Source organism: Saccostrea cucullata, unplaced genomic scaffold (assembly GCF_032062105.1).
Source record: "Saccostrea cucullata isolate Sc308-1 unplaced genomic scaffold, CSIRO_AGI_Scuc_v1 ctg5895, whole genome shotgun sequence".
Classification (NCBI taxonomy): domain Eukaryota; kingdom Metazoa; phylum Mollusca; class Bivalvia; order Ostreida; family Ostreidae; genus Saccostrea; species Saccostrea cuccullata.
Genome location: NW_026920047.1, coordinates 130,483 through 154,721, shown reverse-complemented (window position 1 = coordinate 154,721; position 24,239 = coordinate 130,483). Strand labels below are relative to the sequence as shown.

Sequence of the window (24,239 nt, the reverse complement as noted above, 5' to 3'; positions counted from 1 at the left end):
GTTAAATTTTAATTTTAATTAGCAAAGGAAAATAGTGTATCAAATCTATTTTACAAAATGAATGCAAAATATGAACAATCTTTACTGACTTCTTATTTATTTATTTTTTGTTGCACAATAGAGTAACAAAAAAAAAATATGGACGGAATACTGAAAAAAAACTATAAAAAAGCCAACAAAAATCATTTGTCTCCACTCAATTCAATAAGGTAAGATTACATTCACCTTTAAAACAATAAATATTACAAATTAAGTATCTCAATATTTTATCATTGCACAGAATGTTAATTAATATTTCCATCATGGAATAAAAATTCAATTTTACAATTCACAAAATACATCACTGACAAAAATTCACATCATAAAGGAAAAATAATCTTGGTGCGGGAGTAGATGTATGACCTTAGTTGACCTTTGTTGACCCCAGACCACAACCAATCCCTCACTGACAGGCATGCTGATGACGCCTGTAATAATAGGAACACTCTTCCCATCCTTTAGAACAAACACCTGTTATAATACAAAAATGTATTAGTTACTAACAAACACACAAAGAAATGATTCATCTTACACTTGAGTAACAGTAACTGAAAGCAATGAAAAATAAACTTTTTCCTACTTAACTAAATACCCCCCAAAAACTCATATGATTTTGCAGATTTTTTGGGGGGATCATCCGATCTTTAGGAGAACTGTAAGCTATCTAACAAATTAAATTAATATACTGCCTGCCTACGGACATTTGCTTAATACACAACAAATTTACTGCAACAAACCCCTAAAACTGTAACTTAGCAGCTTTTCAATAATTCCAGTTAAGATTCCAATAAGTTATTTAAACATTAATAGAAGTTCATGTAACACTTCTTTCAAGAATAAGGAAGAACTTTAGAAAAGGTTTCCTCAAGAATGAAAATGTTAATTTAATTTTTTTTTTTTTTGCATAGATTAGAACACACATCTGTTTAGGTAAATAAATATTATTTCTAGGAATTCAGAGTTTACTAGGTCTGGCAGAGATCTGCATGCACTCTCTCAGTACCTTTAATTATGCGCCCGGATCGATAGATCCGGGGCGTATATTGTTTTTGTCCTGTCTGTCTGTTTGTCTGTTTGTTTGTTTGTTTGTCTGTTTGTCTGCAAACTTTAACCTTCACTATAACTTTTGAACCATGAAAGATAGAAACTTCATATTTGGTATACATACTCCACTAAGTAAGCTCTTTCAAATGACACCAAGGTCAATGGCCTTTTGACCTTGACTGTGACCTGTATGCTAAAAATAACTAATTATCTGCAAACTTTAACCTTTGCCATAACTTTTGAACCATGAATGATAGAGACTTCGTATTTGGCTTGCATACTCCACTAGTTAAAGCCCTTTCAAATGACATGAAAGTCAATGACCTTGTGACCTTCACTTTGACCTCTATCCTAAAAATAGTTTTTTCGTACCTTTGCCATAACTTTCGAACCATAGAAAATAGAGACTGCATATTTAGTATGCATACTCCACTAATTAATCTCTTTCAAATTACACCAAGGTCAATGACCTTGTGACCTTGAATGTGACCTTCATGCTAAAAATAGTTTTTTCGTACCTTTGCCATAACTTTTGAACCACAAGAGATGTAGAGACTTCATATTTGGTATCCATACTTTTCTAATCAATTTCTTTCAAATGATACCAAGGTCAATGACCTTGACTGTGACATATATGCTAAAAATAGCTATTTTTAAAAAAAAATGGTTGCCGCCGGGCGCATAGTGTTTCACAAACACATCTTGTTTTGATCATTTTTTACTAATTAATTTTAATTCTTTGTCTTTTTTTACCTATTCTGCGAAATATTAAAAAATGTAGTATTCCTAATGTTACTTTCAACACTACACGCAAGTCTCCGGTATCTAAGTTACATTGTTATTTCTATTGACATGCTGTTATGTTATGCAGTCTTTACTGTTTATTCAAAGAGATCCTCGTTCTTGATGCAGACTTTAGACACAGGTTCCACATCAGTGCAGGGCATGCTAATTACCCCTGTGATTATAGGGACCTGAGAACCTTCCTTTAAAACAAACGCCTGACCAAAACAGGTTATAAATGTGGCTGGTTCAAGGTTATTTGCAATTGTTTAGAGTTACATGTAACATGTAAAAAGTTTGAATTCTAAAATTTAAAGTAGCAGTCTAATTATGAATTGATTTTTTAAACATGTTAAAACAACATGACTCATGAACATTTAAATTTTAAACAGAAAGATGAAAATACAATGAGATATGAAGATAACAAACAGTACTGTCAAGTCCATTGACAACAATACGAAGTGGGAGCAGAGCAAACAGAGACCGCTTAATACATAACAGGTGGGATCAGGTGCCATTTAGAAGTAAGCATCCTTTAGATCTGTTGATTGGTAACACCCACTGTATGCTCTATGTACATATAATTTGCTTTACAAATCTTAATAAATTTCAGTTTTCATACCTTGATATTGTCTGAGACCCCCTTGTCACTCAAACATTCAACAAACGTCTCAAAGGCATAGTTCAGGCCGGGAACCAGCAAAGGCACCTGATAAACAGTGAAAGACGTTTAGTATAAAAAAATGTTTAGATTTCATCTGATCATACATTGTAATTTTACAACAAAAAATATAATTTCTTATTAAGATCTTAGTTTGAAATGAAAATTATAGGAGAATACAGACCTCAATGAAGGATTTTTTGAAGGAGTACAGTTTCTCATCGTATAAGAATGTAATCAGTAAACTGGTGGAGGGCTGACTGAGGGACGTGTTCTGTAGATTGACTGTCAGTTTGAAGGTAGGACCGATTCCTTGTACCTGAAAGCAACATGTTCATTCAAATATAAGCATTTATTACATTTTTACCCGTGAAATACTGTAATTTATTCATGGAATAAAAATGATATCCTGTCACAGTGTGAAAGGATATCAAAATGATATCCTGTCACAGTGTGACGAATATCATAAGTGCGGGAAAACTCTCGATTTCCCTTCCCATAACGAAGATTGCTGTAAAAAAATCTTCCTTGATCTAATATAAGATAGATGGAAATAAATAAACCATTCTGACAGCGAATAAACCTGTCAAAATTACCAAAAATATGTTACTAAATCCATGTTTACAATGTTTTCACCTCACTTAGCTATGACGTCTCAACCGCTCAACTATGACGTCACGAATCTATGACTCTTACAAAAAGACAGCTCTAGGCTAAGGAAAAATCAAAGATTTTTTTTTAAATGTAATAAATAGAAAATTCAATGTTTTGTCATTGAATATGGAATTTATTTCACTCGTGAGACAGGATTTTTTTTTATATTTTCACTCGTGCTTCGCATCCGTGAAAATATCAAAAATCCTGTCCCACTCGTGAAATAAATTCCATATTCAACGACAAAACATTGAATATCCTCTATTTATTATTTAGAATTATTTGCATTATATTTTACTAATCCCTTTACTAGTCTCAGAATAATTTTTCTTTATAATTAATTTAAAAGTAAGGATAATTTAAAGAACAGAATTCAATATACGGGATATTTGGAAATAATAGATCTACTTTTGTGGTTTAAGGACAGAAAAACCTGACAATTGCAGGAATCATTCAGAATTAAAACCATGCAGCTATGCATTGTACCTTCGACCTTCAGTCCAATAGCAATGCTGTATAATACATGTATATACGACTATGTACAATACTGACCTGAGCATTGAGTTTGAGTGTCTTGGTGTCACTTGTACTATAACACAAATACTGACCTGAGCATTGAGTTTGAGTGTGTTGGTGTCATTTGTACTATAACACAAATACTGACCTGAGCATTGAGTTTGAGTGTGTTGGTGTCATTTGTACTATAACACAATACAGACCTGAGCATTGAGTTTGAGTGTGTTGGTGTCATTTGTACTATAACACAAATACAGACCTGAGTATTGAGTTTGAATGACTCGGTGTCATTTGTACTATAACACAATACAGACCTGAGCATTGAGTTTGAGTGTGTTGGTGTCATTTGTACTTTAACACAATACAGACCTGAGCATTGAGTTTGAGTGTGTTGGTGTCATTTGTACTATAACACAAAACAGACCTTAGCATTGAGTTTGAGTAGCTCGGTCTCACTTGTACTATAACACAATACAGACCTGAGCATTGAGTTTGAGTGGCTCTGTGTCACTTGTACTATAACACAATACACACCTGAGCATTGAGTTTGAGTGTCTCGGTGTCACTTGTACTATAACACAATACAGACCTGAGCATTGAGTTTGAGTGTGTTGGTGTCATTTGTACTATAACACAATACAGACCTGAGCATTGAGTTTGAGTGTGTTGGTGTCATTTGTACTATAACACAATACAGACCTGAGCATTGAGTTTGAGAGGATTGGTGGAATCAGATGAGATCACTTGTACTATAACACAATACATACCTGAGCATTGAGTTTGAGTGGCTCGGTGGAATCAGATGAGATCACTTGTACTATAACACAATACAGACCTGAGCATTGAGTTTGAGAGGCTCCGTGGGATCAGATGAGATGGGATTCATGCTGTTGTCTAGAGACTTGGCGTACTCCCTCAGTGTGTTCAACCTCAGTAGATACAAATCCCTCTGGAATGTCCTGTGCATGGCTGACAAAGATTGATGATAAAGATCACATTTTGTAGCACATAATGCATATATTTAATTATTTATACAATCCAAAAGACAATTTTGTTATTTTTCATTGAGATTATGTCAAACTAACCCCCCCCCCCCCCCAACTGTGCCATGATCAAAGAAATTCGAATTTTCACTATAAATGGAATTTATTTTAATAAAGTAACATTACAAAGTATATGGTCATCTTGTTTTTCAAAAGCAATTAATATTTGATTTTTTGAAAATTAAAAGCAAGTCCTTTCATGTTACATTCCTTTCTAGATGCAAACATGATTTAGAGAAACTTTATTTTGTACTACATGAGGAAGGTTTCTCCATAGGTGTCTTACTATGCCCCAGTAATGGAGAAATTGTGGGTAGATGAGTTTTTGTTTTGTACATCTGTCTGTTTATCTATTTGTGTTTGTCTACAAAAACTTTAACTAAGCTTGTCTATAATTTTGGACTAGGTATGGCTTTCATATTTCACAGACCTTGTATTCCACGTGACAAGGCCCTTTTTTTGGTACCACCAAATATTATTTCTTGACCTTGGAGTTTGGTCTTCTTTTACAAAAAATACCAAACCTTAACCAGTAAACTTTGACATAACTTTTGAACTGTTGGTGGTTAGGGCTTTCATACTTCATATGTGTATTCATGGTGACGAGACCTTTCAATTGGTATAACTATTTTTGACCTTTCGACCTTGGCCTTAGAGTTTAACCCTCTTGTTAAAAAAAAAACCTTGGCAGTTACTTTTGAACAGTTATAACTATAAGAGCTCTTACATCACAGGTATATTCCTTGGGAAATGACCTTCTAATAAATTTTCATTAATCAATTCAGTACGTAAATTATATGAACAAGGCAGCTGGCTACTTTAATAAGTTTTAAAAATAAATTATATTGAATGTTCACTTTTAATTATCAATTTTCAACTAAAAAATATATGTACTTAAGAGAAGTAATCTTGATACTAGTAGTTTATAATAACAATGAATAAGAATACAGCCAAGTAAGAAAAGGAGTGCTAATTTAAATCCTCAGTGCAAGTAGACCAGGAAGTAAAATACCAGAAAGGTAGATAACACAGGTAGGTGGATCATGTGATACCTGTACAGATCAGAGATAGACATTGTACAAGCATTTGACAAGACAGGTGCCATTATAATCTGCAGGTAATATTCATGGATGAATTTATTTGATAAATCTTGTTTATAACAATAAGATAATTTTTAAATATATAAACTGAATAAAAATGATTATGCATTGTAACTTCATGTACTAGTCTACAAATTAATATTAATGTGAATTGTATACCCATAAAGAAGGATTATTTAAAGCTAAAAAAATTGACTTGTCTCAGGGACTTGTGTTTCAGTACTTTGGAATGCGTGGATTATTCTTATTATCAAAATAACATATTTGAGAAAAAATGCCGGGTAGGACATTGGAAAATCTTTGAGATGATGTGACGAGTATGCTATAATGGAGCATATCATGTGACTGTCTCCACTCTGGGTGGAACAGAGGCATGTATACATATATTGTATACATGTAATATAAAAAGAGAAGTTTACTTTTCAGAAGAAAACACTAAAACCTGATTTGGTTTTTTTTAATGGAAATTATTAAATTAGTTTGGCAAAAATTTTAAACACCCTTCATACATTTGCGACAGGAAAGTTCTTTTTTTTTTGGGGTGGTGTTATACCTTTTTCTTCATGTCAGACGTTCAAACAAAAAGACTCATCTGATTGATTTTGTATGTTTACGTCCCTTTCAAGAATTTTTCACTCTTATAGAAATGCCTCCACTTGCCGATGGAGAGCTACAAATTTTCGACACTCATGCAGGGCCGTATTGAGCAGTGAGGGATCTTTTTCATGCCAGCCAGCACCTACTGTGACAAGGGACCTCTATTAAAGAACTAAATGCGGTATATTGCATATATTTGCCCCCAAAAAAGTCAAATTTTGAAATCTTCCTGAAATGTGCTGACTTAAATAAATCGTATGAGAAATATAAATTTACAGAAAATATCATAGTGTCAAAGCAGTGTATTCACAATTTTTGTTTTTATGAAGTCACAAACCAGTCCAATTTTATATCCTTTTTCAGAAAGAGGACAAAATGAACAAAATTTCAGCAATTTTAGCTTTAAAATTTATAGAGCGCAAGTTTGTTCAGGAACAGTATTAACATATTTCATTTATATCATCATTCTACACATTATATCAAAACATTGATCCTGACTTTTACTCAAAATATCGACGAAATATGTACATTCTTCTGTAAAATTCATAAAAAACTGAAATTTACGTCATGTTTGTGACGTCATTACGTACATATGGCGTCATTACTTATGAAAATATTCAGTGCTTTGAAGTCAGCATATACTCCCCTGTTTACGAACTTCATTAAATATATCTCCATCAAAGTTTGATTTGGGGGGCAAATATTGATTATTACCGAATAAAGCTCTTTATATGCAGTCTCATCCAAAGGAGCGGTCTCCATGTCTCACAGTGAAATTTGAACCCGCGATGTAAGGGTTTACTCGTTACTTTGCAACTCTGGAGTAAGACGTTCTAACCACTGCGCCATGCAGGCAACATTGATGATATCAACTTATTCTAAATTTTTGTTCTCATTAAATAAAATATGTATTCAAGATTTACAATTTTTATTCCAAACATTTATTTTAAATTTAATGCATTAAATACTATAAATTAACAAGAAATATATTGTTTACTTATAAGAAAATATATCTAAGCACCTGTGAAAAGGTGAATACATGTAATTAAATTTTTTTTAACTTTGAAAACTAGAAATTTGAGTCATTTCCCTTTTCAATGATTCATGCGGTAGATTTTGTCCTGATGCAGCAATGCCTGAGAAATGAGAAATTATTGATCACTGGTAATTTTTTTTGGCACTGTTTATTTTATTGAAGTGATATCAAAATGTTTTATGAAATGCCTTTTTTTTTTCCATGCTAGGTTTATTAAATCATGGACCCTCGTACCAGTGCCCAGGATGTGATGCGATGTGACCTGTGTGAGACCGCTGTGGTACAGATGCACTGTGATACATGTCTTGTCAACCTGTGTACAGCTTGTGTAGGAGAACACATGATTTCTGATGAATCCAAGGACCACAAAGTCGTCAAATTTCAGGCCAGGAAATCCACCCCTCTCTACCCTTCATGTATTTTGCATTACAATCAATGTATATTGTACTGTAAACAATGTGAACTTTCTGTTTGTTCAGAGTGCCTTACTTCTGATCAACATCTGGGTCATAAATTTTCTGACATCTTAAATGTTGTAAATGAAAAAAAGGATAAAATTATCAAAGAACAAAGTGAATTACGTGAGACAATTTATCCCACCTACCAGGACATTGCCTCTGATGTACAAAACAGAATGAGTCAGTTAGAAAAAGAATATGGAGATCTCTCAACAGCCATAACAAAACATGGAGAGGACTGGCACAGAGAAATTGACAAACTTGTCCAGAAACTTAAAGCTGAAGTTGATGAGATGAAAAACACACAGTTACAAACTCTACAGAAACAACTGGATGAAATAAACAAGACAATGTCTGGCATCAAGGATGAAATCAATACATCCTGTACTGTTGTAGAGTCTAATGAAGTTTCAAAGCTTTTTAATTTAAAATCTGTTAATATAGAAAGATATAAAAATCTACCTGAAAAAATTCTTCCATCTTTACCAAAATTTACACAAGGCAGAATCCAAGGAGGAGATATAAGTAATCTGTTTGGAATCTTATCATCAAGTTCATTAACTTCAGATAAACATGGCTACAGCATGAAGACAACACAGAAATCACCAGAAGCTGGATCCTCTCCTCCAGTCAAACAGCTGCTTGATGAACCAGAGACTGCCTCCACCACAGACACTGGGTATGGACAACTTTACAATGTGGCCTGTGTGAGTGATGAAGAAATCTGGGCGAGTGGAAATGGCAGCACCATGAAACTCTACAGCATCAATCAGGGATCACCACTCAAGTCAATCCGAACCAAGTCAAGGTACGAACCATCTGACATAGCAGTGACAAAAAGTGGAGATCTAGTTTATACTGATTACAGAGATAGAACTGTGAACATTGTGAAGAATGAGAAGATAGAGGAGGTGATCAGATTACAGAACTGGAAACCTCGCGGTGTCTGCAGTACCTCCTCTGGTGACCTTCTGGTTATCATGATCAGTGATGATAACAAACAAACAAAAGTTGTCTGTTACTCTGGCTCCACAGAGAAACAAACCATTCAGTTTGATGATCAAGATAAACCTCTTTATTCATTTAATTCTGATTACATAACTGAGAACAGGAACCTGGATATCTGTGTGTCTGACTTTGGAGCTAAAGTAGTAGTGGTGGTCAATCAGGCTGGGAAACTGAGATTCAGGTACACCGGACATACTCCTACTCCAAAGAACCTACCATTCTATCCACGAGGAATCACCACAAACAGTCAGAGTCACATCCTTACAGCTGATCGTAACGATGACTGTGTTCACATCATAGACCAGGATGGACAGTTCCTCCGTTACATAAACTGTGGATTAAATAATCCAATAGGACTTTGTACAGATACAAATGACAATCTGTTTGTTGCTGAAAATCACGAAGGGAAAGTGAAAAAAATAAAACTTTTGCAATGAAAAAGTATAACTATGGATAAAACTTTTTACTGAGATTCTAACAATCAAACAGTACATGAAAATCTTGAAGACACCCAGGTGTATTTATTTAAAATACATGGTTACTGTCTTGAAATATAAGCGATATTTGGGCGAGGGTAAGAAAACGTGATAGAGGGCGAGGCTTGCCGAGCCCTCTTACGTTTTCGACCCGAGCCCCAAATATCACTAATATTTCAAGACTGTGAGTTTCCATGTATTTTGTTTATCCTGCAACATATTCTATACATTTGAACATCCAAAACTAGCTATTTTTTGACATATTTAGGCACATCTCTGCAGTGATAACTATGACGCCATGGCGTAAACATTGCAATATATATGACGTCACAATGCTTTTAGAGCGTCGGAATACATGCACGAGGCTTTATTAGGGCAGTGACCGGATAAAGCTTTGGTTTATTAGGTTACCTTTATTAGGTCAATGCAAGGGGTAGTTGCAGGATACAGTACGTGATGTCAATGTTGACAAGAGAAATATTTATGTAAGTTTAAACTGTCACAATAAATGAAGAACGTAGATAGTTAAGTACATGTAAGAAACAAACACTCTCACAGTATTGCCTTAGCAATACAAGTCCCATAACAGCAGGTGTAATCTAGTTCCCAATTAAAATTGAAAAATGCCATAATTCCAAAAATAATATTTGAAGTGGAACAAAATGCACACTTGATACATAAGTCATCAAGGTAAAATCACATACCAGAAATCGGCTCAATATTTGCAAGCATGTGGGAAAAAATGCTGAAAACCCTTTAAAATTGAACGGTTGTAATAATACAGTGTGCTGTCAAAATCAATGAAGCAAAATGAAAATGTAACTCATCAGGATAAACTCACTTATCAAACATCAGCTCAATATCGCAAGCATTTAGTGAAAAGGTGCAAACACCAATTTAAGTGGGACAGACAGACAGCTTCAGAGGAAAGGTAAAGTCCCCTCTGGTTTCACTGATAATAGACTAATTAGTCTAGGTTTTATGGAGGACCATGGGATTTTATATCACAGTTTCAATCTTTGTGTTCCAACATGTGATACTAAATAAACAAATACTTCAAATTTGTAAACATGGAAGATGAAGGAAGAATTCAAAATCATTAAGGTTGATAAAACCAATGTAATAAGAGATAATACTATAGAAGTCTTAATGTGTTTCCAGTATAAAAGAATTCCTTAAATTTAACTAGCAATTGCAATCATATTTCAAGCACACATATGCAACACTGTGTCCAGAAGTAAAGTATCTTAAAGTTTACTGATAATAAAAGACAAACCACTGACATGTTTGTAAAACATTGATGCCACATCTGGCATATTTATCAAAAGTACATTTATGTTAAACTCAATCAGAGTCAAAAATGCTGAAACCCAAAGAAAGTCCTTGTCACAAGGATTATAGACAACACAAATGTAATTTAGAACCCCTACCAACAAATGTTCAAAAGTTATGGCCAAAATTAAAGTGTTTTTTTTTCAAAAAAAGGTCAAACCAGAAATTCAAGTTATACATTTTTGGTACTCAAAGAAAGGTCTTGTCATGAAATACACACAAATGAAAAAATGAAAAGCCTACTAAAAACTGTTAAAAAGTTATGGTCAATGTTTAAATTCTATACCGGTAGATCAAACTCCAAGGTCAAGGTTATGATGACAAAAATGTGAGTACCCTCCAAAAAAGTTTTGTCATAAGGAATATAAATGAAAATGACTTTGAATAATTTGTTTTGCTTATAAATAGTAAATGTCTATCTTCTCAAAATTATGTGATGGGAAAATTTGGTGTTTACCCTGTTACTGAGTGCTCTCTCTCTCCCTCATGGTCTTTTATTCTGAGTGATACATACTGACAGCACTCTCTCTCTCCCTCATGGTCCTTTATTCTGAGTGATACATACTGACAGCACTGTCTCTCTCCCTCATGGTCTGGTCCACAAACAGCTTGGTTTTCTTCGGGACGTTGAGGCGAGAGTTCTGAGCGGCGGGGGGACCTCCAGACAAATCCTTCTCCTCAAACGTGGCATTCCTCTTCAGAATCTTAATCATCAATCCTCCACCTACAGGAATAGAGTCAAACAAAAAAGTCAAAACTTGACGTCAGAACAGAAAAAAATGAATGTTATGTTTTTCAAGCAGAGTTAACATTCCATGGAACATTTTAAGAAGCTAGCCTGATGAGTGAAGTCTCATTAAGAGAAAAATTAATACTAAATCAAAATATTTAATGATGTACCTCTTGACTCGGTACTGTTGTATTTATTATATTGGACACTTTAGTAAATACATTTTTAATCTAAAGTTATTTTAATAAAAGCAGGATGAGTTTTTTTTAAGAGTGAACTTTTTACAGTGTTGCCATAGGAGCTTGCAGTGCAAATGGTTATTTTGCCCCACTCATTACACGTGCTAATACAAACACAGCTTTGATTCTTAAAAGCTATGTACCTTTCAGGGTCATTATGGGAGTTCCCTCCTCCCGGCCAAACTGTCCGAACTTGAGCCCGGTGACGACGTCGTCCGTCTTGATGACGTTGACGAGGTACTTCTCCTTGTAGATGTGGACCTGACAGTTATTGAGGGCCACTATCACCGCCTTAAAGTCCTTTAGTCTTGTAGTCTATCACCTCCATAGTCGTCATACTCTCCAGTGGATTTTTAACTATTTCCAGTTTTAGGGCTGGGGATTACATGCTGGGTCATAACCTATATACCATTTTGTGTGTCATGTTTCAAGGAATAAGATAGTATATATGGCTAAGTGTAAAGCACCTTTTTTAAAAGAATTTCATTTTCAGGAAGGGCGGGGGGGGGGGCTCTACAAAATGGTCCTTTTATTTTTAAAACATATCCTTCTTCCATCTAAAATTTAAATTTGTATAAAAACTTTCACGTTAAAAAATGTATTTATAAATATGTATTGTTATGGGTCAGAATAACCCTAAATGCCAGCAAAGATCAATCACACAGTTTAAACTTAACAATAATTTATTTACAGTAATATACAAATCATTAAGTACAAACTTAGCAAAAATCTAAAAATACATACATCAGAGTGTCCGTTGCTGCACACAATGTCCCAGTGAAATTATATCCCAGTAATACCTCAATGATGCTTATACGACAATCTTTTATGCATCGAATTGACAGGGTATTTATACAGTATTATAAATCTAGAATATTCTAGAAATTGTAAGTACATGATATTACTGGAAAGTTCTGGACATACACAAAGTTCAGGAATGTTCTAGAAACAATGACCGAACATGTTGACCACTCTGGAATGTTCAAGAAACTTAATGTTACTAATAATAGACATGATGAAACAACACAAATACAACACACCTCACAACACCTCCCCCCTTAAAAAGTTTGAATGTCAATGAAAAACTTAAATTGTAAAACATATGTACATTAATACAAAAATCTAATTTGTTTATGATACTCTGGACAAGGCATCTGCAATAACATTGTCTTTGCCCTTGATATGCTTAATTGTTATGTTGTATTCTTGTAACAGCAAACTCCATCTAGTCAGTCTTTGATTCTTGTTTGACAATTTATGCAAAAATGTCAGGGGGTTGTGATCCGTATATACAAGAATTGGATGCAAAGTAACATTCAAATAAACATCAAAATGCTGTAAGGCTAACAACAAAGCAAGGCATTCCTTTTCAATGGTGGAATAGTTTTGTTGACATTTTGTAAGTTTCTTTGAAAAATAAGAAACAACTCTATCTACATTATCACTATGTTCTTGAAACAAAGCTGCCCCGATTCCAACATCACTAGCATCAACAGTAAGCTTAAATTGCTTAGAAAAATCTGGAGTTGACAGAACTGGGTTGCTCATAAGGACAGATTTGATTTTATGAAAGGATTTTTCACAGTCCTTTGTCCATTCAAAGTTAACCCTCTTTTGTAAAAGATTTGTAAGTGGACTAACTACTGAGGAAAAATTTGGACAAAATTTTCTGTAAAACCCAGCCATGCCCAAAAACCTCATTAACTCTTTCTTGTTTGTAGGAATCGGGAACTTTGCAATAGCTTCCACTTTAGCCATTATGGGTGTAACATAACCTTGACCTACTTTATGACCTAAATACTCTACATAGGCATGACAAAATTCGCTCTTCTCAAGGTTCACAGTTAAGTTTGCTTTAGCTAAAATGTCAAATAAAGCACGCATGATTCGGAGATGTTCGTCCCATGTGTCACTGTATATGATGACATCATCAATGTAGGCCTCGCATCCCTCAAGGTCTTGAAGAAGGGAGTGAATCATCCTTTGGAATGTAGCCGGTGCGTTTTTCATGCCAAAAGGCATTACTTTATACTGGTAAAGTCCATCTGGTGTAGCAAAAGCAGATATTTCTTTTGCTCTTTCTGTTAACGGCACTTGCCAGTAGCCTTTCAACAGGTCAAATTTACTGACAAATTTGGCTTTTCCAATGCTGTCAATACAGTCATCAATTCTAGGTATTGGATATGAATCAGTTTTGGTAACATAATTCACCTTTCTAAAGTCTGTACATAATCGGTACGAACCGTCCTGTTTTGGTACAAGAATACACGGTGAGCTCCAATCACTTTTACTAGGTTCAACAATGTCATTGTCCAACATGTACTGCACTTCCCTTCTTAGGTACTGCAATTTTATTGGATTCAGACGGTACGGATGTTGTTTGATAGGCAGAGCGTCGCCAACTATAACATCATGACAAGCTGCATTAGTTTTCTTTGGAACATCCGAGAAGATTTGATGATACTCATTCATCAAGTTTTTAACTTGTTCTTTTTGGTGAATGTTCAAATGTCCAAGTTTGGCATCAAAATCCGCCAAAATTTCTGAGTTTTTTCAAGCGGACACTCTGATTACAATCTTTCTCATTCATCTCTACACTCGTATCACTCTCAATACAATTTTGAACAGTCTTAGCGTTGGCTAAAGTGGAAACTGGTTTTACAGAATTTCGGTCACACCTTTCAAAATACTCTTTTAACATGTTAATGTGACAAACCCGTTTCTCTTTACGTCGACCTGGTGTCTTAACTACATAGTTTACATCACTAATCTTGCTTTCAATTTCATAAGGGCCATGAAATCTGGCCTGTAAAGGATGACCAGGAATAGGTAAAAATACAAGAACCTTATCACCTGGCTTAAACACCCTATTTCTGGCATCTTTGTCATACCACATTTTCATTTTCATCTGAGAATTCTTCAAATTTTCTTGTGCTAATTTACAAGCATTGTAAAGTTTTTCTTTGAAATCAGACACATAATCTAAAAGATTAAGATCACTAGTCTCAGTCAGCCACTTTTCCTTCAACAATTTCAAAGGACCTCTAACTGTATGACCAAACACCAATTCAAAAGGACTGAACCCAAGAGACTCCTGGACTGCTTCTTGTGCAGCAAATAGTACAAGATGAACCCCATCATCCCAGTCTTTCTCATACTGATAACAATAGGTCTTCAGCATTGTTTTTAAGGTCTGGTGAAAACGTTCTAGCGCCCCCTGGGACTCAGGATGATAAGCAGTTGATCTATATTGCCTTATACCCAACTCATGCATGACTTGCTGGAACAACCCCGACATAAAATTTGAGCCTTGATCCGACTGAATTGCCTTTGGTGCTCCTACAAAACTGAAGAACTTGGTTAGGGCCTTAACTATGCTCTTTGCCTTTATATTCCTAAGAGGTATGGCTTCAGGGAATCGAGTGGATGTACACATAATGGTAAGTAAATACTGGTTCCCAGATCTGGTCCTAGGCAAAGGTCCTACACAATCCACCAACACTCGACTAAACGGTTCTTCAAAAGCTGGAATTGGTTGGAGAGGGGCGGATGGTATCTTCTGATTCGGTTTACCTACCATCTGACAGACATGACACGACTTACAAAACTCAGAAACATCCTTCCTTAGCTTAGGCCAATAAAAATGACTCAAAATCCTATTATAAGTCTTATTGACACCTAAATGACCTGCCATAGGTGTATCGTGAGCTAAACTCATCACATCTCGACGATAAGCAGCTGGGACCACTATCTGGTGAACAACACGCCACACTTCATCTGGAGAAGCGTCAGGTGGTCGCCATTTTCGCATAAGGATGCCATCTTTTATATAGAAGCATTCTCCAACTTTAGTAGCCTCTTCTGGTGGAAGTGCCCTCTTACTAAGTTGAAGGATATCTGGGTCTTTATGTTGTTCAGAGAGTAAACGTTCTCGGCTGAGGATGTCCTTGCCTTGGTTAACTAGTGGATGCAACTCATCATCCTCACCACCAAATTTTGGTAAAAGTTCTTTCTTCTCTTGCTTCTTGATATTGTGTGGTTCCATGCTTGTTTGAGTGCCATCAAGGTCAGATAAGAAAGTGTCATTCAAATCAATATCAACAGAGGAATCTGTCTCGTCAAAGGCTTGAGTATGGTCTGCCTCCATTTCTCGTCTTCTGGCCATCGCTCTAGTAACAGCACAGGCTGGATAAATGTCATCATCTTCATCATCGCACATGACATTGGAAGTGATTTTCTCACAAACTATAGGATCAGGTACAACCTTCCCACCAGCTAAATCGTTGCCTAACAACAAAGAAATGCCTGGAACGGGAAGAGTAGGTCGAACACCTACGATAACAGGTCCAGTAACTAAATCTGACTTCAAACTAATTCTATGCAGGGGAACATCAATGACGCCTAGCTCCACACCCTGTAATAAAACTGACCCACCAGTAGAAGTCTGCTCAGACAAAGGAAGCACGCCCTCTAACAATAACGTCTGTGCAGCACCAGTATCTCTCAAAATCTGGACAGGTTTTATTTCGCTAGAGTCACCGAGTGAAACAAATCCCTGAGACATAAAGGGCTTATAATCCTCCATAGAATCAATAGAACTGGACTGTGAACCCTGGACATCAGGAGTGTCAGAACAAATCGAAACTAAGGCTTCTCTATCACCTCTAACTGCCGCACAAGCATGTGGTTGAGTTTTATCAAAGTCATTTTTTCTCTTAATTTTAAAGCATTCACTGATCAGATGACCTTTTTTCTTACAATAACTACAAGTAGGAAGCGACCCTATTCCAGAGGATCCTTCAAAACGTCCTGGACCGGACTTAGAACCACCTTGGGATGGAGACTGGGAACTTGTGAAAGACTGAGACCCTGAACCACTCTTTTTATATGTGTCTGAATTGGTAGAATTACTGCTAGTCTGAGATCTTGATACAAAATTCTTTTTATGAGACAGAGCATAAGTATCAGATATGACTGCTGCCTCTTCAAGAGTTTTCACATTCTTATCTTCTAAATGTGTTTTCAAATCTTGAGGAACACATTCCTTAAACTCTTCTACCAGGATGACTTGGCGCAAATTAGCAAAAGTTTTATCAAGTTTCTTAGATCTAAACCAGTGATCGAATAAATCTTCTTTCTCTCGTGAAAATTCAACAAATGTTTGATTATCAAACTTTCTATACTTTCTGAACTTTTGTCTATACGCTTCAGGTACTAATTCATATGCTTTTAATATTGCTGCTTTGACCTTCTCATAGTCTAAACTTTCAGCTACCCCTAGTGCAGAGTATACCTCAGCTGCTTTGCCAACCAGTACACTTTGTAACATCGTTGACCAAACATTTCGTGGCCATTTAAGATTCTCTGCGACTTTTTCGAATTGGGGAAAATATTTGTCTACAGATTTTTCTTGAAATTTTGGAACTAATCTGATATTTTTTGCTGCGTCAAATTCAGTTTTGACAACTGACGGTCCTGGTTGGTTCTGTAATTTTAATTTCTCTAATTCAAAGTTCATTTCACGCTCTCTTTCTCGCTCTTGTCTTTCTCTTTCTCGCTCTTCTCTTTCTCTTTCTAATTTGTCTAATTCAAATTTCCGTTCACGCTCTCGTTCTTCAAATCTCATTTTTTCCAACTCTACTTGATACTGAAATTCTGACATATTATAAGATTCTGATTTAAGTGTATAATCTGGAAGATCATATTTTCCAAAGATGTTTTCTTCAACTAGTTTGTTTGCAACCTTTATTCTAATGTCTTGCTTTCTCTGTGAAGATTTAACCTCTAACCCAAGATGCAAACCTAACGCGATCAAGTCATCCTTTTTTAACGTATCAAAAACCTGAACACTTGGTGAACTAAGAAAGTCTGTGACCGAAAATACCATGTTGATTTTTGCTGGCTTATAGTCAAATTTAATAATTCAATAAACAAAATTTTGACAATAAACTGCAAAAGTGCAAGAAATTCTTTATCCCGGACGAGCCCCCAATTCTGTTATGGGTCAGAATAACCCTAAATGCCAGCAAAGATCAATCACACAGTTTAAACTTAACAATAATTTATTTACAGTAATATACAAATCATTAAGTACAAACTTAGCAAAAATTTAAAAATACATACATCAGAGTGTCCGTTGCTGCACACAATGTCCCAGTGAAATTATATCCCAGTAAATAACCCTAATATGCCATGATATTACAGCAAAGATCAATCACACAGTTTAAACTTAAAAATAATTTATTTACAGTAATAATTTATATCAGGAATGTTCTAGAAACAATGACCGAACATGTTGACCACTTACATGATGAAACAACACAAATACAACACACCTCACAACAGTATCAATAATATTATGTTAATATACAACATCATTAAGTACAAATATCTTAAAAGAACAAAAATCTAAAAATACATACATCAGATATATCATGTGTATTTAATTATTGTGGAGGACCAATATCTTATCCTTGTAGGGGAATTGCTTTGTGAAGTAATACACACAATGCTGTTGCCCAGTGAAATTATATTATAAATGCAATTTTATTTATTTCTTAAGATTTTATTTCTACAAACACAATTTGATTCCACCATACAAGGAATTAATATCATGGACGTCATGTATTCAGTAAATCACCCTAAAATCAAGTAGTTATAAAATTAATATCAATTTATTCAAATTTTGAATATTTAATCAAGTAAATATAATAAATATATATTATTTCAAGATATCAATAAAAGAGACATGGAAAAATGTTACATGGGTCATGTAATCAATTTCGAGTATATGATGTTTTTGTCGAAAAGTGTGTGATCGATTATCCTTTGCTTTTTAAAAAATAAAATCACAAAGAACATTTTAAATAAAAAACAACATGAATCTATCAATAACAGAATCGGCCTGTATTTAACGTCAAAAGTGCAGCACAATTTTACAAATAAAAGTTATTTGATTTCTATACAAAACATTCTTTCATCTTGCAAATTTATAACCTAGTAGTTTGTTGTTTATTGTTGTATGTTGTTGGTGATAATAATATGGAATAATTTATGTTATTAAGCCATGTCTTTAGACATAACGAACAGTATTCAATATCAAAATCCATAAATATTACAAAATAGGAGCAGAGCAAACACGGACCTCCAAAACATCAGAGTTTGGATCAGGTGCCATGGAGGAGTGAGTATCCCCTGCTGACCGGTCACACCCGCCGTGTGCTCCTTGTCATGATCGGGAAATAAAGGGAAAATCCGTAGTCAATTCAGTATATAAATTATGGGCGAACAATTAGTATGAAAAACGTCAGTCAGCTTCGGAATCAATGATGATAGATTGTATTTGCTGACAGCTAGATCATTGATTCGACCGTAGAACGTACGAAATGATGATTTTAAACGAGACTGCTGATATTCTTGTTTCATCAAATTGTTTGTCAGTAATTTACCTCGTTTTAAAAATTGTTCATACATGTACGTAGAGCATGCTCTCGCATATCGAATCAACTGAGATTTATTAACTTCGTATGCAGGTGAAGCAGGTATATTGCTGCATAAATAAGGGAACCTGACGATAGAAAAGTTAAAATCATTACGTTTATCATATAATTTGGTTGTTAGGTTAGCATTAACGTCTTTTCCAAGTAAAATATCCAAGTATGAAACAGATGTGTCAGACTCTGTGGTATCTTTTATCCCAAGCTCACCAGGATATATCGTATCGACATAGGAATGGAAATTACCATTGTTAACTTACAATATGTCGTCGATATATCTAAATGTCGAGTTAAAGGCCACAGTAATGCTTTCTTCTTTTCACGCATACAATTTTGCACAAATTCAGCTTCATTAAAAAAACTGCTTTTTAAACCATGAAGATTGGGACTATGGATTTTGCAAAACTTTATAAATTCTCTAATACTTGATACTATGTTTCATATTATTTATAGTTCAAAACATAATGTCTACCTATACATAATAAAATGGAATTTCCTGCGCACTGTGTTTTACAGTGTATGTCCTGTTCATGGATATTTTTTATCTTTATGGACTGTTTTAGATCATTCATTGTCCATTATCTTTTTTTATTTCATTATGATGTCAAGAAAATATAAATCATTGGCCGTGAATCTCAAATATTATAAAAACAACATACTTTTTAACTTAGAATTGAAGAACTGAATATTTTTTTGTATCGGATTCTTTTAACATTAAAACATTTTCAAACCAGAAGGGAGACATTAATTATACAATTATAGCCTTTCGTGCTTAGTCGATATGCATTCTCTTGTGTCTATATATTTAGGGATTGTGCCGAATATATCATATAAATCTAAGAAACAATGGGTTTTAATTTTTTTAGAAGCATAAAATAAAAACAAACAGCCTATAACACTTTTTATACTTGATCATGTGATCTATTTTGAGCCATTTAAATAGCTGGCAACAATAAAGAAAAAAAATAATTAAAGAATGAAGCTAATTTCAATTTAAGCTATACGATATAACATACAAGGGGTGATCAAAAAGTTCGCAAACTATCTCTATATCTACAAAACCACAATTCAGATTAGAATGAAATTCGGTACACACATAGCCATACACAAGGTCTATAAATAGCATATGCTGAATAAAGTTTCTCTCCTTGTTTGTGACGTCACAATGTGAAAATGACGTCACTATTTAGGTCAATTGCGACGAAAAATGGTTGTCTCAGTCGCACTCGTTCAACAAACGACTGTACAATTTATTGTAATATCTTAGAAATCCCTCTACAGTATCATTTAATAATTTGTACACAGTTTATTGAGATAAATGAGTTCCTATAAATTCAATTAATGATTGGATTAATCGTTTTAGTGAAGGAAGGCTGATGGTTAAAAATGATACTTTTCATCTTGCCCAGTGAAAGCAAGTTTGAAAAGATATGTATTTTTGATTAAGCAATTTGCTATCAAAGACCTCCAATTAGCACTTTGAAAAACAGTTGAATATTTGAACAATGATATAAGTATTGAATACCTAAGATATCGTTTACTTTACATTTTAAACATATTAGATATGATAAAAAGGATGCACCCATTCTCTATCCACCTTGAATAAAGGAGTCTTCTGACACAGAAGATCTGTGTTTTAATGGTCGTCATGCTAATTTTTGGAAAGGATGTTATTATCCACCCATTCTGTTGCTGAGATATAATCATTTCTGACAAATTCACTGTTCTTGTCATAAAAATTAACTCACATGGAAAGAAATATAAAACTCGGAAAAATCTTTTAACTTTTGTGACAGAGCGTTACGGAGGGGGTCACGTGACCGCCAATATCACGTGATTCGCGCATGCGCAGAACGGTGGTTAATGTGCATTAAAATCGAGGAGGATTAATTAAAAATATAATTAACATTAAAACCAAATATTGTTTCTTGTATGGAAGTTATTAAATTAGTTTGCGAACTTTTTGATCACCCCTCGTACTTTGTGACAGTTTACGTTTTTTCAACCCGCGATTTTTCGGTCATAAGTTAAGAATTCCTCTATCTATGATTGAGATTTTTTCATTGAATTGTCTACCTTTTATCGCAAGGAGCACACAGGGGGTTTGACTGGTCGACAGGGGATGCTTACTCCTTTATGGCACCAGATCCCATCTCTGATGTTTTCAGAGGTTTGTTCTACTCTTATTTTGTATTTTTTCAATGGCTATTGTTCGTTATCTTCATAATTTAACTTAAAAGAATGACGACCAATATGTCTTTTTTGATTATTAATTTTATTATTTCATTTATTTCTCTCAACTTCTGCCAGCTATCTGATTGGTTCACATGTATAATAGATCTTATAAAGTTGGTGTTTTCTATTTTAGCAGCTTCTAAAAAAGTTTATAAAGCTGATGGTGAGCACCTCATAATTTTGGAATAGGCAACAGTACGTTAGATTAAACGCTTACCTTGGTATTCATCAAATAGAGTTTTAATATCACTTTCTTTTTTCTTGATTAATTTTTTCACCTCTCTGCAAATCTATAAGTAAAAAAGAAGAAACAAAACATAATCCTAATATTCATTCATTTTAAACAATTACTTACTTACTGAACATATCTAAGATTAGACAATTAGAACGTCATATCATCACGTACTCATCCATCAGAAAGTAGTACTTGAAGCATTGAGAATTAAGCTACCAGTATTTTACCATAAAGCATAATTTGGTGGTTATGCATAGCCAACTATACCGATTGCGGGGCAAAAATAAATGTAAGCTAATTTGTATCTCTAACGAGCATTTTTTTTCTAACTTAATGATTTTTTCTTTCTTTTTCATAACCAGTATAAAGTATAAAGCAGAAAAAAAAATCAAGATTGAACAATACTTACAATACTATTTGGACCAGCCATTCCTTTTCCACTTTATGTTCAACCATGGACAGGAGAGGATTAAATATCCAAGCAATAAGATCAATGAAGGGTTTCCGGATAATTCTTGCTGTAATTGAAGGCTTGTGACTCTCGCAATCAGATGTTTTTATGGAACCACTTCTTTCATCTAAAAATACTCAAATATGTAATCTTTGATTTGTTACACAGTTACGCAGATCTACCTCTTTGCTTGATTACAAGGAAGCACCCCCCCCCCCCAAATATATTAACATAGGTTTAAATAAATTTGTTTCTGAGTTTGAAGCGTCAACATTTTCAAAATTACGGAATGTTGCCTTTGTATTAATTTGATACTTTAAAAAAGCAAATTAATAGTAAAATGTGCTTTCCTGATCCTATACAAGTAAAAAAATAAGGACATACAATTCATTCTCTTTTAGGTATTAAATACCTTAGGGTTGTACTGTTTTAACGTATACATCGTTTTTACATGCATTTCTACCAGTTTATGACCACAGCATTATCCTGATTATTGGTTCATAGTGTTCGTGCTCCTTTGTCTGCACTTCAGACTTGCATATTATTACCTTTCGTGATATCAACTCTAAATCCAAGATGTCGTGCGCCAAGAATGACATCCCTACTAATTGACCTGAAAAAAAAAGAATCAAAAGTGTACAATGTAGGTGAAAGTAGCAAATGCTGATTTTTTAAAAAAAATCATGGTGATAATTTTACTACTTTGTATTTTTGTTGTATATTTATTTTCAAAATCGAAATTTAAGTCTAATTTACAACATTTATAAAATTATCTTACCACTTGTGGACCTTGAAGCCCACAACGAGTCCAGCTCCTTTAAGGGAACATCGCAGAGTCCGAGGATTTTTATTCATAAATTGGAGATTCGTTTTGGTCACGTTTATGTTCTTTATATGTAAACTGAAAATGACTGACTTTATTGACATTTTTTGAAAGCCTTTCGTAATTTAGATATTGGATTAAGATTATGGATACAGAATATACTGTGATACTTTTGAAAGCTAATAATTTGTCCAACTGCACAACAAACCAATACTTACTTTGAAATGTCAACTGAACCAGTTTTTATCAAGGGAAAAGCAAATCTCGTAGTAATTTCAGAAGTAATTTATCCACTGAAAGAATTGAAGGTTTTCTCTAAATGAAATGTTATTTGAACGTTTTTTAATTGAACTGAAACTGTAATGACATACATTGCTGGTTGACAGAGCCTCGTTTAGCCAACAATTTGTGGTCTGATGTTGTTTCACGAAGTGCCCCAGTGACAGCTATGCAAGAGAGTAGGTAAAGTGGTATAAATGACGTACTCATCTTTTAATGACCTGAAATAGTTTAATTTGTACTTGTTAAAATAAAATGCAAAAAAGATTTTAATTCTAAAGTGACTAAAATGTTTTATTACCCTCACGTAAACAGTGTGCAGAAAGTAAAGAAAACATAAGCAAAACAAGAAAGTTTTTCTGATTTTTAACTCAGGGCTGCAAATAATCATTCGCCTTCTAATCACTTTGTCTGTTTGCAACCATATCCACATGGCAGGTAAGAAATTTTACTCGAACATTTCCAAAACCTGACCATGCTTCTATTAAAAAATAACTCTCATATATAATTTACTGTTTTCCTACCTAAAATTGTTTTCTAGGCACTTGATTTACTTAACTTTAAGAGTTCTCAAAAATAAAAAAAAAACAACGCTGTTTATGTTATGTTATTCATTAAAGACTGTGGACAGTAAGGTATTCGACTCAAAGATAAAAACAATTTTTAAAAAATGAGAACAATTTCACGAAGTGAAAAAAAAAATTGTGGACCCCAAAATAACAATTAGGGCTAAAAAGAACCTTGCAAGGCTAGGCGCACATGCTCCCTAAAGACTTATTAAAAATGTTTGTGCAACTCTGGTTTTCAATTTTGTAATAATTAATTGACGAATTTGTGTAATCATCATATCATATATCAGCATATTAAGTAGCTTGCAATTCGAACGCTTCGAGAATGAAAAGTAGTTTATGAACGAACAGGTAGCAAAATTAAAGTTGATCGAAGGATGTCATATTGTACTGGTTGAAAAAAATACACAATGGTATAACAAAGAAATGAATTAA

General features: G+C 34.2%; 2 protein-coding genes across 2 annotated transcripts; one reads left to right on the top strand and one right to left on the bottom strand.

The window, feature by feature from the left end:
• Positions 1-354: 354 nt before the first annotated feature.
• On the bottom strand, positions 355-22,990 carry LOC134242182 (Bardet-Biedl syndrome 1 protein-like). Its single transcript, XM_062724255.1, has 9 exons — positions 22,912-22,990; positions 22,682-22,746; positions 22,097-22,260; positions 11,860-12,031; positions 11,313-11,471; positions 4,533-4,666; positions 2,712-2,846; positions 2,489-2,575; positions 355-510 (listed from the first exon to the last, which is right to left on the bottom strand). The coding sequence occupies exons 1-9, from the start codon at positions 22,986-22,988 to the stop codon at positions 355-357; spliced, it is 1,149 nt and encodes a 382-aa protein (XP_062580239.1). The 5' UTR covers positions 22,989-22,990.
• Positions 5,829-9,376, top strand: LOC134242155 (tripartite motif-containing protein 2-like). The gene is made up of 2 exons (XM_062724206.1): positions 5,829-5,857; positions 7,682-9,376. The coding sequence occupies exon 2, from the start codon at positions 7,694-7,696 to the stop codon at positions 9,374-9,376; it is 1,683 nt and encodes a 560-aa protein (XP_062580190.1). The 5' UTR covers positions 5,829-5,857; positions 7,682-7,693.
• Positions 22,991-24,239: the final 1,249 nt, after the last annotated feature.